This window comes from Alligator sinensis, unplaced genomic scaffold (assembly GCF_000455745.1).
Source record: "Alligator sinensis unplaced genomic scaffold, ASM45574v1 scaffold260_1, whole genome shotgun sequence".
NCBI lineage: Eukaryota > Metazoa > Chordata > Crocodylia > Alligatoridae > Alligator > Alligator sinensis.
Genome location: NW_005842431.1, coordinates 291467 through 310493, shown reverse-complemented (window position 1 = coordinate 310493; position 19027 = coordinate 291467). Strand labels below are relative to the sequence as shown.

At 49.0% G+C, this 19027-nt stretch overlaps 1 protein-coding gene across 1 annotated transcript in view; it reads right to left on the bottom strand.

Moving 5' to 3' along the window:
* Positions 1-18760, bottom strand: part of CARMIL2 (capping protein regulator and myosin 1 linker 2) — a 124555-nt gene extending 105795 nt beyond the window's left edge. Inside the window, exons 1-4 of the mRNA XM_014523007.2 lie at positions 18657-18760; positions 13869-13960; positions 6078-6128; positions 3283-3342 (exon numbers count right to left, since the gene is read on the bottom strand). Of these exons, the coding sequence (XP_014378493.2) occupies positions 3283-3342; positions 6078-6128; positions 13869-13960; positions 18657-18696 (243 nt within the window). The 5' untranslated portion in view covers positions 18697-18760. The remainder of the gene's footprint in view (positions 1-3282; positions 3343-6077; positions 6129-13868; positions 13961-18656) is intronic.
* Between the last annotated feature and the right edge of the window lie 267 nt (positions 18761-19027).

Below are 19027 nucleotides of genomic sequence, written 5' to 3'. Positions count from 1 at the left end.
CTTTCCTGCCTATGCAGGGGGTTGGACTCGATGATCTATTGAGGTCCCTTCCAACCCTAGCATCTATGAATCTATGAATTATAAAAATTCTCAGATATTTCAGTAATGAGAGCAAATGAAAAAAGCCATAAGCTAAGAGAGACAATTTACAGAGGTATGAAAAAGTCTTAGCATTATTACATATGATGATAGATGAAAACTATGTTCAAATGGAGTTGAGGCTGAGAGTAATATCAGTAATTCAGGTAACTATATAAACAATAGTGTAATTAGTTGAAAAAGAAAGCATTACAAACCCAAGAAATTCCACATTAAGGTTGAAGTTAAAGAAAACCAACCCCAATAAAGTGCAAAAAGTATACAACTTAAGGACAGAAATACCCTTAGCTATGCGCTATACTAACACCATATCATAACCATGTGATGATGACATTTTAGTATTTGTGATCTCAGCTAAATTATATTGTTTTAAAAGGCATGGGGGCACTCCATGCAGTCTGTGTTATTAGAGTTTAAAACAAAGGGAGAAAAGGTCAAGTGCAGAATGCTACATTTCTAAAGGACACATTTTAAATTTAATTTTAACTCTAATCAATGATAAAGTGCAAAACTCAAATCAGCCTTAATTATGGCACTGCAAATGGTACCTCCATCCTAAATCACCATTGACAAGGTAAAAATGGGCAGCAGATTCCATGCCAGGTGAGCTCTCATGGTAGTCCATAAAACAAGTGAACTCCATTTTTTCCCCACTGCCTTGCCAACTTCTGACCTGCTGGAAGTAGGGGCAGCTCCCATGAAGTCACTGTATTTACACCTACACAGGCTAGGTCTGAACATTGCCCAATTAATTTTTTTTCAGAGATTCACACCAGATAAAATAATAGTTTGAACTCCCAGGTAACATGGACAATAAGAATTCACCAAGTCATCCATGTACTCAGTGTTATGGCTTGTATTTGACTAAAGCCAATCTTCCAGCTTACATAACACATTTCAATCCACCTGAGCTCCTCCTTCCTGAATACCTTCATGAATAACAATGCTTTTCATATCATCCCTAGCAATTTTTCTTTAATTCAACCTTTGATTCTTGTAATTAATTTTCCCACTTGATATTCCACACACAATGCTCTAGCACAGGGGTTAGCAACCCCCGGCACGCATGCCGAGCATGGCACGAGAGGCCATTTTCCTCGGCACGCATTGGGGCCAGAGAGGCAGCAGCTGTTTGTAGCATCCCGGCTGCAGCCAGCCCAGGTTCTAGGTAGCTGTTGACAGCCAGGAGCCCGGGCTGCTCACAGCAGACAGCAGGGATGTTGCAAGCCCTGCTGGGAGCAGCCTGGACTCCGTGACTATCAGCAGCTACCCAGAGCTGGGGCCCGCTGCAGCTGGGAGGCTACAAACAGCTGCTGCCTCCCCGCTCCCGGCCCCAACAGACGTGGTGCTGGCACCTGCTGCCCTCCCGGAGCCCAGGGCTGGGGCCAGGGCCGGGAGGGCAGCAGCTGTCTGTAGCCTCCCGACTGCAGCCGGCCCCAAAGCATTCTGGGGGTTTTCACCACTCTGGCCAAAATATGTTGCCTACCCCTGCTCTAGCACAATAAAAAAAAAAAAAAAAAAAAAATCAGACTGTTTCCATAATTTCTAACATCAGATACTGTATTTCCAGTTCTAGGCTATAGTTTTCAATGACAAGAGAAATATAAGTTAGTCAACTAAGCAAATACATAAGAAATCCAGGTTAACAGTGGCTGTGGTCTTAATTTTGACACAATTCATACTCAGAATGGCATTTTCTATATCAGCATTTTTATGGGTCACCCTAACAGTTAGGTTTGCCATATACGTAATCTTCTCCATAAGAGGATTTACAAAGTTTTAAATTCCCTTCTGCTAAATTTGGATTTGACTGTGTAAGCCAAGTGCAGTTTATCAACTTGCATTCATCAGGTCCCTACAAAGCATGAATTATTACTGAAATATGAAAGAAAGCAATGGACTTGTCAAATTTTGTACTGCAGAGGTTCTCAAACTGTGGTCCATGGACCATCACTAGTCCCCGAGCTCCAGTCAGGTGGTCCGCAGAAAGGTTGCAGAACAATTGAGAATATCTGTACTTGTAAGGTAAGGTTACCAATATTAAAATATGAGTCGTGTGCTTTGATTTGTAGAACAAAAAAACAAGTTTATTAAGTGGTCTGCTAAGACTCTCAGCAATTTTCATGTGGTCCACGAAAAAAAAAGTTTGAAAACCACTGTTGTACTGTATTATCTTTCCTGCTGGAATGTTTACAGTGATGTGATCTGCAACATATGGTAGTGCATTTAATACACTGGACTGAGAAGTAAAACATGGAATTGCAGCATTTATCAATCTGCATTTTGCTTTCCAATAGAAAATAATGTTAGGCGATCCAAACAAAGCCAACTCTGTGACTCAGACCTATCCTATCATAGTGTGACTATGGGTGATTCTAGATTTATAGATCTTTCTCCTGGCTCCTGTAGACAATTATCCCTAGGATAATTCTAGTATTTCCGTAACAGGATTTTGTTAGTTCACTGAGGAAAAGTAGTAAACAACCACTGTAGATCTTAAAGCTCAGTAGATATTGCCCCCATTTTAAAATGGGGAAACAGATCCAGGGATGTAACATGACTCTTCCCAGGTCACAGTGCAGGTCAGCAGCAGAGCTGGCAATAGTTCAATTGCATTTACTTTGACTGAATAAGGGAGCCTAGGGAGTCAAACACGTTGATGTGACCCTGGTGGTACAGATCAGTTAAACAAAGCTCAGGGTTGGTACAGAAGACCCCAGTGGGCATTGTGCTGCTGTCTTTCCACTCAGCATGTGTGCAACATCTAGCACAGGATTCCTGACACCATATAAATTCATCATAAGTAAATAAGAGTCACACTGTCCCCCCAGGTTGATCTGAGCTCTGCTAAGGATCACTCACCTGCTGGTAGGGAGTTGGAATGAGCCTCCATTTTGTACCCAAAAACTGGTTTAATCTCTCTCCCAATTCTCTGGTAGGCCCAGTAAAAGGTACCGCCAAACAAACCTTGCTTTCCCAGTGCTGGGTGTTTGTACCACACATCCTAGAGGCATTCAGTTTCCCTCCAGGACCTCTCAGCTCACTAAGAGAGGGCATTGTGCACAGTTGACCAGGCTGTACCAGTGCACCTAGACAATGCCAGGGCCAAGGCCAGGGCCAGGCCTGCTCAGGAGCTCCAAGGCAGGCCCCTGAGGAGAAACTCTCTGCTGTGCTTGCACTTACCAGGCTAGGCTCGCAGACTACAATCTCTCGCACCTCCAGGAAGCTGAAGCTGCTCTGCACCTGGAAAGAGAGACTCAGTCACCAGCAGGCAACTTCCACCTTATGCTTCCCGCTTCCTGCCTCGGAGGGGCTGCATCCCACATCATACCATGGTGTCATCATCACCTGCAGCCCAAGTCCTGGCACCCAGGAGCAGGCAGCAGCTTGCTCTGGCCCGGGGAGCAGCAGAGACAGTGAATCCCTATGAACCCTGCTCCCAATGTGCACACCTTGTCTTTCTTCCAGACACCTCAGACAGAATATCCTAACTCCAGCCCGCCCCAGTGCATACACTCAGCCCAAGCTGGCACCCCACAGCACGGGCCCGGCCCCTTGCATCCACACATGGACCCCCTTGTCCAGCCTTCCTCAGCTTGAACTTTGCCCCTACCTCTCAGCCTCATTCTCCTGCCTCATAGCCCAGGTCTCCCCCACAAGCTTTATCCTGAATCCACGCTCTATGCCAAAGGCAACTGCTACCTTTACAGCATTAAGAATGCATTGAAGGCCCAGATCTGGTTCCCAGCGGACCCAAGCACTCGTCATTCCAGCTACAGGCAATGGGTCTGATGACTGGTTGGCCAGACCAGAAATACCGAAGTAGCAGGGCTGCAGCTCCAGCTTCACTCTTGTGTGCCTGGCAATGTTTCACATCTATGAGCACACAGGTACTCGTGGCCATACCTATTCACACGCGGGTATACACAAACATAAGCTCTCCTATGTGGTCACAGATGCACAGTCTGCCCAAAGCCACTTTGTGAATGTGCAATGACAGATTCTGCCAGCAACTCCTCCTTTATCTATTCCCCTTAGAAATGGAATAAACCAGAATTTTGTGGGGAACCTGCAGAGAAAGCAACTGTGTCAGTGTCTCAGGCTGGAAGAGAACATGCTGCACAGCTCCACAGCTAGCATCCATTTCCTCACAAGAGAGAGGTATATCAGACAATGCCAGAACCACAGTCAGAATCACAAGGTTTCTGAACAGTGAAGCCCCAAAGAGCTTTCATGATCTGCCTTAGCACCTATCCAGAAGCACTTCTCTCTTCACAAGACTGAACTGGGTTTATTTAGTTTGGAAAAAAGAAGACTGAGAGGGGATCTGATAGCAGTCTTTAACTATCTGAAGGGGGGTTCCAAAGAGGACGGAGCACACTGTTCTGCGTAGGAGCAATGGTCTCAAGTTGCAGCAAGGGAGGTCTAGGTTGGATATTAGGAAAAACTCTCACTTAGGAGGGTGGTGAAGCACTGGAACAAGTTACCCAGAGAGGGGTGGAATCTCCATCCTTGGAGGTTTTTAAGGTCCAGCTTGACAAAGCCCTGGGAGGTCGCTCCTCGTGAGGTCCCTTCCAACCCAAATTTTCTATGATTCTGTGAAGCAGCTTGGTGTCTATCTCACCCCAAAGCCTTATCTGAATCTAGGAATTAATTGATCACCCAGTCCCCTGAGGAGCATGAGGCAGCAGGTGTTTCCAGGGTCGGTCCAAGGCTAATTGGTGTCCTAGGTGAACTGTGTACCTCGGCGCCCCACCATTCCAATACAGAGGAAAATAAGAAGTCTAGAATGAACTTTTACATGTACTTATTTGATGTTCAAAATGAACAATAAAACAACAAAAACTATTTTTTTTTATTGATTGTTTCACACTTTTCATTAACCCTAACACAGTTATAACAGCCGGCCAGGGCTGTTATTTAGAATGATGTTCCTGTTATTTTGTTCTGCATATAATTTTGGCATCCCCCAAATTTTGGTGCCCTAGGCAACCGCCTAGTTCGCCTAATGGTTGAACCAGCTCTGGGTGTTTCCCGAGCTTGCCTACACCATCTGACTCCACCCAAAATGCAGTGGTAGTTACTCTTTTTCTTAAGAGGGCTATAGGAGAAAAGGTGACTGCCAGTACTCCCTCCCACTCCTTCTTCCCCTTCTCCCCTCCCCAGCTACACCATAGCAGCAGCTTGCCTCAGTATGAATGGCATTAATCATGCCCTGCCCTGCTGAGTGCTCTAGCTGGCATGTTCCAAGCCCAGAACTATGTCAATGAAGATGCTCCAGAGGCATCTCCAAGAGTCAGGCACAGAGACCAAAGTATCAAGAGCAAGTGCAGAGGGATGCCCCTTCATCACCAGAATTTCATCACCAGTATAATTCTGGGTTTGAAGCATGTGTAACGTAGTGAGTGGGAAAGGGACAGCTCAGGGACAGCCTGGCCAGGATAAGTTATCACCCTGGTTCACACGTATGCCTAAAATTGCTTGGGTGGGAAGCACTGGCTCAGTGCACCAGGAGCTGCTCATTAAATTTACCAGGATGTTGGGAAGTGCAGGAGGAAATGAAGGTCTGGGACAGAAAAGATTCTACAGGGAAGAGCCAAGCTCAATCTGATGTTCACTTCGCCGTGCTGCCACTTCAGCTGCTGTTAAAGCCAAATCCCAGAGAAGTCATGAGTCCAGGCTGTATATATGCACCAACCGTATGTATCCTAAGTGGCTTCTCCCAACGTTTTGGCCATATCAGTCTGGCAAGAGTAGGAGTGGACTTTATCTTGGAAAATTAATATCTAAATATCTTCCTCACTTTTCAGAAGAAGTTAACACCCCCATGCCTCCATAACCACCCCACAGGCTGTGCCCTAGAGATGGCTTTTCTTCTCTTTTGTTCTTAAAGTTTGGGAGAAGCATAATGCTATTGCATGGTGAATAGCAAAACTTGCTGTTAGTGACCAATCCAGAATAATATAAAAAGCACTTACCCTGATTGGGAGTATTACTTGCAGCACGTATGCCCTCCAAGGGGTTAGGACCTGCACAGAAGAGAAATCAGAATCACATCTGGGATCAAGAGGAAAAATCCAGTCCATCTTCAGACTAACAGACAGGAGCTGGATTTAAGAACTTGTAACAGTGTCCATTATTAGTTGCAACTTTTTTAGTGGCTCCTAAATGTTACCTGACAGGCTGAAAAAAATGGCCAGGTGATGCATTTCTGGGGATGGAGCAGGTAAGCATGTAATTAAACTATACTGCAGCTATACTATACTGCCCCTCCTCAAGCGCAGCACAGTGCAGAAACCCCAGACTGGAAATAATGGGTTCAGACTCATACTCATCAAATCACACAGTGTGCGCCAAATAGTCTTTTCTACGTACAATCATCTATTGATTTCATCATCTAATCACTGTTTTTGGTCTGTTGTGCCACTTTTGTCCTTGCACATGAAACTGCAGAGTGTTGCATTCCTGAAGGAGCAGGGAAGTAGGTGATTAAACAGCAATTTTTGCCATTCTGCAAATCCAGGGCACTGAAAACATGAGACTGGGGATTGTGACAGGCTCCAGCTCTACTTACTATGGCACTGGCATCCACATGGCCAGTTGGGTCCAGTGACCAAAGAATCTGGGTTTAAAGGAAGCCCAGAAGCAGAGCTGGAGGAGAAACATGTGGAAGCACTGGCAGCGGAGCTGGACACTCTCCCCGTGGTTGGAAGGGACCTGGCACATCTGTGCAGGGCCAGCACTCCCAGAGGGGCAGTGCGTACCCATCCTGCCACAAGAGCATCTGGGGAGTATCCGGACACATACCATATAGCCAGCAGGAAGCCGGTCGCTCTCCCCAGGGTTAAGTTCCCCAAAAAAACTCAGATGGCCCAGGACACTGAGGATTCAACCAAGTGCCACCCTGATTGACACAGCTAGCAGGCCAGGTGGCCCAGACCCAACACCACTCTCTGGAATCTATAACAACCCTCGCAGGAATACGCAAGTCAACTGCGGTGGGGAAAGGGCAGCCCAGTGGATACTGCTGAAGCTTGCCAAGGGGAGAACCTGGCATAGGACACCCCTGGCACTGCACATCCCAGCTGAGTGTCTGCAGATCCAGAGTGCCCTGGCAGGGGATTAGCAGAAATGTGAGCATTGTGCAGGCATGGAGGGACATGTCTTGCAGCATTACAGTACCTGAACAGGCAGAACCCAGACCAAAAAGCATGCCCGGCAAGGGGCATTGCTAACTTAAGAATCTGTGGAAGAAGGGTGCACCCAGCACAGAGACATCCACACACTAAAGGGAAGTGCTCGGCATCATTGTCTTGCCCCCACACCATCCAAGCTATTTTAGTTGAATTGTCATTATCTAGTAATTTTCACAAGCATACAGGACTGCAGCCAGAGCCCCTGCAAACGTCATCAGTCCTTAACACAGGAGAGAGCCCTATCACTGAAGCTGAGTACCATCCAGAATGATCTTAAACACCCAAGTGGAAAGGGGTGGAGCGTAGGGGAGGAGAAGCCTCATGGAAGACATGCCAGCAGAGCTGCCCTGGGTCCTATGGGAACCACTAAAACCCAGTAAAACAACCTCTGTTTTACCTCTGTAGGTAAAACCCAGTAAAACAACCTCTGTTTTACCTCTGTAGGTAAAACCCAGTAAAACAACAAGTTGTGGCAGGAAAATAGACCCAGGTGCAATGTAGCCCAGGAAGTGCGGCACACCCACCAGCTGGTATGGTGCTCATGAACCCGTCACACTGATGCACATGCCAGAAAAACAAGGTGAACGGTGGTTACCAACAACCATGAATCACGGACCAATTGGCCATGGACAAGATGGGGGCCAAGAGGCCAGATGAGACCTGGCAGCAGACACAGGAGATGATCCTCCAGCTGTTACAGGAGCTCACCAAGGCAAAGTCCTGGGAGACGGAGGCCCATGGAGCCTTGTTCTCCCAGCAGCTAGCCAGGGAGACTTGGCAGAGCAGCTAGCCTGGGCCCAAGTGACTGGAGGTGAGAGTTTCCATATGCCCAGGATGGTCAAAGAGGATGACCCTGAAGCCTACCTAGAATCATTTGAATGCCTGGCCACAGCAGCAGGCCAAGATATGGACTGGTGGGCCACTTAGATGGAGCCACTCCTAATGGGCCTGGCCCAAGCTGCATACTCCACGCTCTCACACGCAGAGGCCTTGGACTATCAAACAGTCAAAGACACCATACTGTACCAACTGGAGCTATCCCCGGAGCATTACAGGAAACAGTTCTGAGGCAAACAGATCAAAGAGCATTGGCAGCCCTGGATGTTGGCACAAATGTGGGGGTGAGGTGTCTGAAGCCTGCTGAGAGGATGCCCAAGTCAGAGGGTGCACTCTTACAGCCGTGATGGACACTGGATGAGCACTAGGGCTATGCGAGGCTTCGGACAGAGCTTCGGATCTGGAGAAGCTTGGGACGCTTTGGTGTCTGAAGCAGCATGTCCGGGTCGAAGCACTGGCCTTGTTAGGCTTCCCGAAGTGGTTCAGAGCTTCCGAAGCACTTTGGAGCTGCCTCGGAGATTCAGCCATAGGGTGTAACAGGGAAACAATAAAATATCTATAACTTTGTTGTTTTTTGTCTGATTTGGATTAAATTTTCAGGGGTGGTAGACTGCAAAGAGCATGAAGCCTACAAAGTTTCAGGAAGATCAGTGCAGGGGTTTGGAGGGAACTGCACCCCAAATTCTTGAAAGCAAAACTCATGTCACAGCGGGGTGACAGCTGCAGGGATAGTGGCCCCTGCTGTGACGCCTGCCAGCTGTCAAGGAGATCGGTGCAGGGGGGTTCTGGGGCCCTGCACCCCTAGCTGCTGACAGGCAAAACTCATGCCATGGGTGCTTGTGGGACTGATTGTGTCTGTCTTGGGGCATGGGAGACGCTACTGCAGGCCTGGCTGCTAAGCTACTGTGGTACCAGTTACCAATCAATCATGATTCACTCAGGGACCAGCTCAATATACAGGACCTAGCTAATGTAGCCAGTTAATTGCCCTCAATTGGCACCTACAAAACCAGACTAAGGAGAGGAAAGAATCAATACAGACAATCAACTGCCCCAAGACAGACACTGTCGGTCCCACAAGCACCCATGGCATGAGTTTTGTCAGCAGCTAAGGGTGCAGGGCCCCAGAACCCCCTGCTCCTCGACAGCTGGCAGGCATCGTGGCCTCAGCAAGGGCCACCATCCCTGCAGCTGTCACCCGGCTGTGCCTTAACACACACAGTGTTACCCATGTCACGAGTTTTGCTTGTCCGCAGCTTGAGGTGCAGTTCCCCCCAAACCCCTGCACTGATCTTCTTGAAACTTGTCAAGCTTTGTGGCCTCAGTAAGAGCTACCACCCCGGCCGTTTTGATGTCCCTGTGGTGTAACATATAGACGTGACAGGAGTTTGGCTTTCAAGAATTTAGGGTACAGATCCCCCAAACCGCCTGCACTGATCTTCTTGAAACTTGGCAGGTTTCATGCTGTCAGCAGAGGCTACCATCCCTGCATGTTTCATCCAAATCAGACAAAAAACAATAAAGTTACAGATATTTAATTGATTCCCCCATTATACCCTATGGCCGGATCTCCGAGGCGGCTCCAAAGCTTTGGAGCCGCTTCGGCCAGATCGAGGCAGAAACCCGGTCCGGAGCTCTGGATCAGATCACTGCCATCTGAAGCGGCGGAATCTGAAGCTGGATCAGATCTCTGCCAACTCGCACAGGCCTAATGAGCACAGACCCTAATCCATGCAACTGCCTTACCCAAACAGGCCGGCACTCCAACCACAGGCAAAACACTGGTCTGCATGCATGGCAGCCAGCAGACTTATGAGCAAAACCAATTGCCAGTGATCATCCTGGGTAGGACTTAGGAAATGCCTATCAGAATCTCACATCACCGCCCCGCCCCACTCCACTCAGCCATGACTGGCCATACCTAGCAGAGGGGCTGCAGACCACCCTCACAGGGACTACCAAGGACAAAGACACAGGAATAGTAAACATGCACTGGAGGACACAGAGGGCCCACCCCTGGAGGATGTGGGGGACCCCCCAACCTGGAGGATATCATTGGTTCCTGACCATTTCAGGTGGACCAGCTTAACAACCCCACATTCTGGCATGCCTGTGATGAAGGTCTAGTGCTCTGTAATGATGAGTTGCTACACCAAACCCAGGCCACCCAGGTTCCACATTTTGAGGTAAGAAATGACCTCTTGAATCGCATTGCTAAAGGGAAAGGGCCAGAACAGAAGATAGACTAGTTGCTGGTGCCACAATGGTACAGGGCCCTCCTAGTCAGATTGGCACATGATGGGTCCATGGGCAGCCACCTGGCCAGGGATAAAACAGGCCCACCTGTTGCAGCAGTTCTTTTGGCCAGGGGTCTATAAGGAAGTCCAGCGCTACTATCAAATGTGCCTAGTATGCCAGGTGTCCACAACTGATACACCCACTGTAGCTCCCATGGTCCCCACGCCCATTGTAGAAAAGCCATTTAAGCAGATCACTATGGATATTGTGGGCCCCTTCCTGAAGAGCAGTATGGTTTATCAGTATGTACTGGTAATAATGGACTAAGCCAGTCATTTCCCAGAAGCCATACCACTCCACTCAATGACGACCCCAAAGATCACAGATGAGCTGCTTAAATGGATAGCAAGGGTGGGGATACCTAATGAAATTCTGACAGACCAAGGCACAAATTTTACGGCCAGGGTAATGAGGGGAGTCTGCAAGGTTCTCCAAGTGAAGCACCTCAAAACGTCAGTTTATCATCCCCATACTGACAGGTTGGTTTAGCGATTCAACTGCACCTTAAAGCTGATGTTAAGGAAATATATACAGGGGGACCCCAAGAAGTGGGACCCGAAGCTGGTAGCCTTGATGTTTACTATCCAAGATGCCTCTCAATTCTCCATGGCGTTTTCACCTTTTGAGCTTACTTATGAGTATCAGCCGTGGGGCTTGCTCGATATAGTACAGGAGTGCTGGGAGCAGCAGGATCAAATTATCTCTGTGCCAGAGTCCCATCTTGTATACTGCAGATTTTAACCAACCCTTTGTTTTACAGACTGATGCCTCAGGAACTGCAGTGGAGGCAGTCTTAACACAGGGAAAAGAATCTGAGCAGCAACTGATAACCTATGCTAGTTGTAAGTTGCTCCCTCATGAACGCTGGTACTCCACCATTGAGTAGGAATGTCTGGCCATAAAATGGGCAGTGGAGCTATTCTGGTATTACTTGTTGGGTCGGCCCTTCACACTGGTTAAAATAGTCAGCAGAAACTGACAATGCCTGGATCATGCAGTGGGCTTAGCTCTGCGACCCTTTTGCTTTACAGTACACCACCAGCCCGGAAAGAAGCATGTGGTGGTGGGTTTCCTTTGCTGCTGACATGAAGAGGGGGAAAGTACTGAGCATTCATGTACATCCAAGTCACGACCTCGAGTCTAGAGGAGACCAATTGGTCAGAGGCAGCCTAGGCATCAATCAGGCAGGGAGTATGTGACAGGCACCATCCCTATTCACCATAGTGCCAGCATTGACATGGCTGGGGCTGGTCTGCAAGTGAACTGATGGCTGGCACCACATGACTGGAAGAAGCTCCAACAATTGGTCCAGTGCCCGAAGGCTCTGGGCTTAAAGGAAACCCAGAAGCAGAGCCAGGGGAGAAACGTGGAAGCACCAGCAGTGGAGCTGGATGCTTTCCCTGTGGCCAGAAGGGACCCAGAGCATCTTTGCTGGGCCAGTATATCCAGAGGGGCAGCACGTGCCCGTCCCACCACCAGTGTCCAAGGAGGATCCAGACACATGCCATATAGCCAGCAGGAAGCCGGTCACTCTCCCCAAGGCTAAGTTCCCTGGAAAAAACCTGAAAGCCCGGATCACCTGTGGGCACAGTGGATTCATCAGGTGTCAGCCTGATTGTCACAGCTGGCGGGCCAAGTGGCTCAAACCCAACACCACTCTCCAGCACCTGCAACGACCCCTGCAGGATGAAATGCAGGTCAACTGGGGCAGGGAGAGGGTGGCCCAGTGGGCACTGTCAGAGCCTGCCAATGGGAGAACCCAGCACAGGAGCCCGCTGGCACCACACATCCTGGCTTAGCGTCCACAGACCCACAGCATCCCAGCAGGGGACTGGTGGAACTGTGAGCATTGTGTAAGAATGGAAGGATGCATCCTGCAGCATTACAGTACCTGGCCAGGCAGAACCCAGACCGGGGTAGGGGAGGGGGAGAGCCGGCTCCTTGCTGCCATGTGCACTACAGGGGAGCTGGGAGAGATTTCCCCCTTTTGGCCCCTACGTGCCAGTCCCAGGATGACCCGCCTGGCTCCGACTGCCCCGCAACCCGGCCTGGCTGGGGCTCCATTCACAGTGAATGGGGCACTGGCCAGGCCTGGTCATGGGACAATCAGAGCCTGGCGGCTCCTCCAGGGACACGCTGGGCAGCCCAGGGGGGCTCGTGGGCCACCGATCTTTGCATGAGGCACAGGTGGGCTGCAGCTGTGAGCTGCGCTCTGCCTGCTCCATGCTTCGCTGCTGCCTTTGAAAGCGGTGCGGTGCGGTGCCGCACCATGTGCCTCGCTGCCCAGCCCGCCCAGCGGCGGGACTTGCATGGCACTGCACTGCTTTCAAAGGCAGCAGTGAGGCATGGAGCAGGCAGAGCACAGCTTACAGCTGTAGCCTACCCATGCACCCTGCAAAGATTGAGGGGCTACAGGCCCCCCTTAGCTGCCCAGTGCCGTGCCCCTGGAGGAGACACCGGGCTCTTCCCAGGGATGATGCAGGGTGGGCACAGGGGTCTCACGGGCTCCATCCCCTCCGGCCAGCAGTGCAGCTGAGGCTGGCCCCCTTCCGGGCCACCCCAGGTGGTGTGGAGCTGAGGCAGGGGCCAGGTGGCAAATTTACAGGGGCCACCAGAGCCGGGCAATGATGCTGGGCGCAGGGGAAGGGACAGGTGCAGTGGACCCTGGCCCCAGCTCTGCTCCAATCCCTGCCTGGTCCCAGCTTCATTCCCTCCCCCTTTCCTCACAGACTTCCCTGCAGGGTGGGTGTGCATGCATGCATGTCCATGTGTATTCAGCTCCCCCATCTCCCCCACAATTTTTTTTTCTCCCTCCACCAATGCCACCTGCCCCACCTGTCTCCGAGTTCACCAGCTGTGCCTGACCCGGACCAGAAAACATGCCCAGCATGGGGCATCGTTAACTTAAGAATCTGTGGGAGAAGGGTGCATCAGGCACCGAGACACCCACACACTGAAGGAAAGTGCTCAGTGTGAGAGCATCGTTGCCCTGCCCACCACACCATCCAAGTTATTTTAGTTGAATTGTCATTATTTTGTTATTTTTGCAAGCATACAGAACTGCAGCCAAACCCCCTGCACCCATCCTCATCACTGGACCTTAGTGCAGGAGGAGAGAGCTCTGTCACTGAACCTGAGTGTCATCCAGCCAATACTAAACACCGGAGTGGAAAGGGATGGGGTGTAGGGGAGGAGAAGCCCCACAGAAGACATGCCAGCAGAGTTGCCCTAGGTCCTATGGAAACCACTGAGTGCCACCTCCATGGGCAAAACCCAGTATAACAATAAGCCGTGGTAGGAGAATAAACCCAGGCGTGATGTAGCCCACAAGGCAGGGCATGCCCATCAGCTGGTATGGTAGTCATGAGCCTGTCACAGGGATTATGGATTTGGTTACTGGAAGCAGTGAGATGAAATGCCAGAGTTGCCAGCACGTACCATGATGTAGTCTTCATACTTGGATTTGATCTGCAGCTGGACACTCTTGACCAGGACAACTTCCTTTGTCCCCAGGAAGGCTGTGATGCTTTCTGAAAAGACCAACGCCCAGAACAAGTGAGACAGTAGGAGCAGGGAGTTTCCTCAAATCCATTCAGAGACCTGTGAGACCTGAGCACCCATGGGAGGGTTGGGAGAGTAGGTGGGGGGCTTGTGCAAAGCCCCCCCCCATGCAGTGTGGGGCAGTGGGAGGCAACAGAGATCGTCCCCCGCCTGGCAGCACCCCCTGAGTTGGAGCTTTTTTTTTTGCTTTTTTTTTTTTCAAACAAGTGCTGGGAGCTGGGGCAGTCATTGCCAGGCTGGCAGAGGAGCAGGGGATGGGCCTGGCCTGGTTAATTTGGAGAATCGACAGCACTGAATTGGGACAGTGATTCGAATCACCAAATCAAATCACTGTCCCCCGAATTGGCCGAATCCAAAGCGAACAGTAGCCACTTTGCGCAGGCCTAATTATTAGCCAGACATAATCACTACACGGGATAATGATGGCACAGTTGGGAGACCTCCAGGAAGTCTTCAGGAGAATTGTCCTAACAATGAACAGATGAGAGGACCACCTCCTTTTATTGGCTGTCTCTTACCATATTTTACTTTATACCACACACACTTTTCCCCAAAATGAGTGGTCCAAAATTAGGTTTCATGTCTTAAGCAGGGAAACTGATTTTCTTCGCTGGAATAGAATCAGGAAAGAATAAAAGCTGGGAGACACTGGGTGCATCTACACGTGCACTTTAGTGAGGGGGGGGGGAGGGAGTACACTAATTAGCTCCCCAGTAAAGTGTCACCATCTATGCGTGTGCCGGTATTAGGGTGCAGAAAAATCTCTAACTCTGCCATAAGACAGTATTGTCAGGGACAGTACTATTTTACAGCAGAGTACTTACATGCACTGAAATGCACATGTAGACAGTGATAGGGGCTAGCTGGGATGCTGAAGTGTGGAGGCTGCCTCAGCCAGCCCCTCCACTGCCCAACACAACCACCCAGAGCACAGGACTGACCCCTGCCAGACCTCCTGCCAGCCCAGGGCTGCTCCACTTCAACTCAAAGTGCTACAGTCCCGGGCACATGTGTAGATGCTGCATCTGGGAGTAGTTGACTCTGGCGTGAATTGTGCCGGAGTTTATTACTCCACCCTAATTGCACATGTAGATGTACCCACTGTGTTCTAATGGCTGCTAATTCTCTCTGACAAGCAGAAGGGGAGAAATCCTGTGTTAATCCTCACACAGCTGCTATTGGCTGAGCACTGTAGCTCATGCCTGAAGCAGCAACTGAGCTGCCTCAGGGCAAGTGAGCTGCTGTGTACAGTCTGTTGTATCTTGATAAGTCTTGCGGTGTAGAAACACCATACTTTATTATTTACAGTGACTTATATAAAGAATTATTTATAGAAGGAGCATCAAACTTGTCTGGCCCTGGGAGCTGAATGAATGGTATGGGGCCAATCCACAGGCCAGACTGGGCCCACAACCCAACTCCATCCCCATGCCAGATCCAGCATCCGCAATGCATTGTGGATCCCAGAGTGGGCATGTGGTGCCCACTCCAACTGGTCTGTAACCCATGCTGCATGAGGGGCCAAGGCATTGGTCCAGGACTGCACCATGTGTGGCATGCATCCTGGACTGGCTGGGAGGAGTACCACCTGTAGCATAGATTCCAGACCAGCCGGAGCAGGTGCCCCATGCAGCACAGTCTTGGACCAGCTGGGGCAGGTGCAGATCTTGGACCTAGCACCGCATGCAGCACATCCTGAATGCAGTGCCCATCAGGTGAGCACCATGCGGGTCAGGTTATACTCAGGGGTAGCACTGAGGGCTGAATGATAGGGTTCTGTGGGCTGGATGTGGCCTGCAGGACTTCCCTTGATTTATAGGAAAGAAGTAGCAGTCTTGCTACTGCCCCTGCAAAGCTCTGGGCCTCAGTTTTGTTGCTCTTCTGTCACATGAGGAAGTTTTGGCTGCCTCATTCAGACCGTCTCCTGGCATGACCACACTTCCTGAACTCTGTGTTTCCAGGAGGATTCATTCTACATCACAGTGAACCAGAAACAAGGTATGTATCTTATTTGAGGAGGTGTGATGAGAGAAACTACAGTAACATCTACCATCTCTAAACACCAATGGCTTTCTGATCGTATACCCATTTCTTGTTTTCAAAACACAGCAGATCTTGGGCTTTTTCATAGTGCTAGAATGCCTGAAGAAGGTATTTGTGCCCAAAAGCTTGCAAATAACTTTCTTCCAACTAGTTAGTTGGTCTAATGAAAGAGATCACATCTACCCAAAGAACCTTGCCTGCTGTAAAAACAATTCTCTTTAGCTCCCAAAACCTCTTCTCTCTTACTGTCACCTTTCAGCTTTACATCCCCTCCTCAAGCAGAGTTTTTCCCTTTCAAATTAGGGTTGAACTGGCTGACATGCTCAGATATGGTAACCGAGTAGCTGTGGCTCTTTGATGTCTCTTTGTTTGGATTCTTTCCATTTGCACAGTTGTTTTCACTTTCTCTGAGCCAGGTAAACACCCCTGTCCCTGAGCGCGTGTCCTTTGCAATGAATCTCATGCAGACCACCCAGGAGTCTGTTTTTGTTCCATGTAAGCCTCTTCCCGTTGCCACACTGCAGGGCCCTACACGTCCTGGGATTGCCAATCGTTTCTTCCCCAGATCATTCAGATTGTCATAGATGACTTCTGCTTCATCTAGACTCATAGATTAGACACATGATGTTTTGGCAGACAGGCAGACACAGCTCTACAGGGAAAACTCTGGAACATATATCTGCTAAAAGAGAAGTTAGAAGCTCAGTAGTTGGCACTTTCTGCATCAAGTTTGGCCTCCCAAGGCTCCTGCACAGATGCCTTCCACAACTGTGTGGTTGTACTCACGTGCAGTTTGTGAGCATACTGTTAACATTGTCAGTTGGGCTCTTAGCTCAAAGGCACTCGATTCTACCATCTGGTCACGTGCTGCTTTTTCTTTCTCTTGCACTGCTAGCTGTTGCTTATACCTTTGACGTCCTGCGCCACTATTTCAAGCTCTCCTACATAGAATCCCTACTCATGCAGACGTTCTACTCCATGTGGCTTTTCCACATGGGCTCATCAAGTGACTGCTCTCTCTCAAACAAGCTTAGTTTTTCATTTTGACATTGAGCAGTTATTAATTTCTGTACTCTCTAACTATATTACATCATATTTGATTTTGTTATCTATTATTCAATTTACTTCTTGTTTGTGTATTTTTAACATCAGACAGTGATTTGATACAAATGCTTACTTTGAACATTTAGCAAGAAGGATCCCAAAAGAGAACCCGTTTTTCCTTTTTCATCAGAGCTTTGTCCTTCATCCAGATTGTATTTTACTTCCACGTTCCTTTCAGTTGAAAACAATAAACTTGCAGAGCAGTTATTTTTATATGATACTACTTGTATCAGATACATCAATATGTTGCACAATTGCACTGGTCGATTCCAAAATCTGTGCTAACAGTTCTTACCATTCATCTGCCTTTTGTCTCTTGTCCTCCACTTTGCTGAGTGTTTTCATTAGCTACAATTCAGTCGTCATTCCGAAAAAATAGTTTTGACCAGTCTTGCAATTATCTATTGTTTTTTTTGCAATGTCAGGTCAATTTCCTGCTACAACTTGGGTATCAGTTACACCACAAATGATACAATTAGTTCACTGCTAACTGTTTGAATTCAGTAGCTTGCTTTCATTTGACTGGAACAGAATGGTCTTACCTGGGTTTTCTGCATACAGATCAAAATATCCCTGAAATTTGTGAATGGTTTTGTTTAGCAGTCTGCAGTCCCTTTCTGATCCCATTGGAAGATTTCTCAGACCTCCAAGGCCTTGCAAATGTAGTAGTGGGTAGGGATCTCACCCACTCTAGTTTCTCTTCAGCACCACCTGCTTCCAGGGCAATTTGAGAGAGCTGCCACTGTGCTGGTTGCCACATTGACTAATACCACAGAGAAATTAAGCCAGGGACAGGGAGAGCTGAAAACCCCTATTGGATCTACAGACCAGATTAAAGCAGATGGATGTGTTAACCAGGTCCCAGGGACTTGGTCTATCCCCCACTTTTTCCCTTTCTTTTTCCCCCCACCGTTTTCACCATAAAAAGTAGGGTCCCCCATGAATGTCTAAAACTTTCTATGAGGTTTTGGAAGAGATCAGATACAGTGCTCCCAGTCACTGTGCTGCAGACAAGCAGAAATGCCATCAAGTTAAAGGAAGGGCCTTGTTTTGCTTGGCCAGTTACTGCTAAAGTGGCTACGTTGGAGCCTGAGGGGCTCTGGGAGGATCTTCCCTTCTGAGTGCCCACTTGGGACTCACAGAGACTTGTTTTCTGAGGTACCAAAACCTGCAAATGTTGTTAGAGCCACTGGGAGCTATGGACATGCAGAACTTCTGAAAATCAGGCTTCAAGATGAGTATCCACAGTTATGGGACACTTTGGGACTAATCCATTTTTCCAAGCTCATTTGGCAAATCAATATCACAACTAACAAAGAACTCAGGAGTACTGAATCCCAGTCTCATGATGCAGTTCCAAGAACCTTAGCAACTGGAGATGAAGAAGCAATGATCCAGTTCCCACGGGATCATCCCCAACAATAAAGCAGGCAGTGAAAGCAAAGCCGTGGGCCATCATCTCAGCATTTTCTGCGTGACCTTTGCATCTGGCACAGCACAGAGAAGGTTGTTGCTTACCTTGCACCTCGCTTGGGATCCCTCCCAGGGAGACAGCCATCTCTGGGGCCTGCTGGAGCCCAGCCCAGATAGGAGCAGAGAACTACCCAAGCAGCATCCTTCTATACAGCCTCCACTCAGAATGAAACGCCCTGCTCAGAGGAAGCAACAAGGTTACTTGCCACCCAAGGGAGTCTCTGCTCTGCATCTCCTCCCTCCCCCTCCTACCTCAAGGTGCCTCTTCCTCTCATCAGGCAAGATTTACTGAGCGCAAAGAGGCAGCGAAGTGAAGTGAAACTGACAACACCAGCCACCCACACAGACAGACAGACACGGTGGAGCCACGAGCATCCGCACTGACACAAGTCCACCTGACAGGATGGTGCCATGCA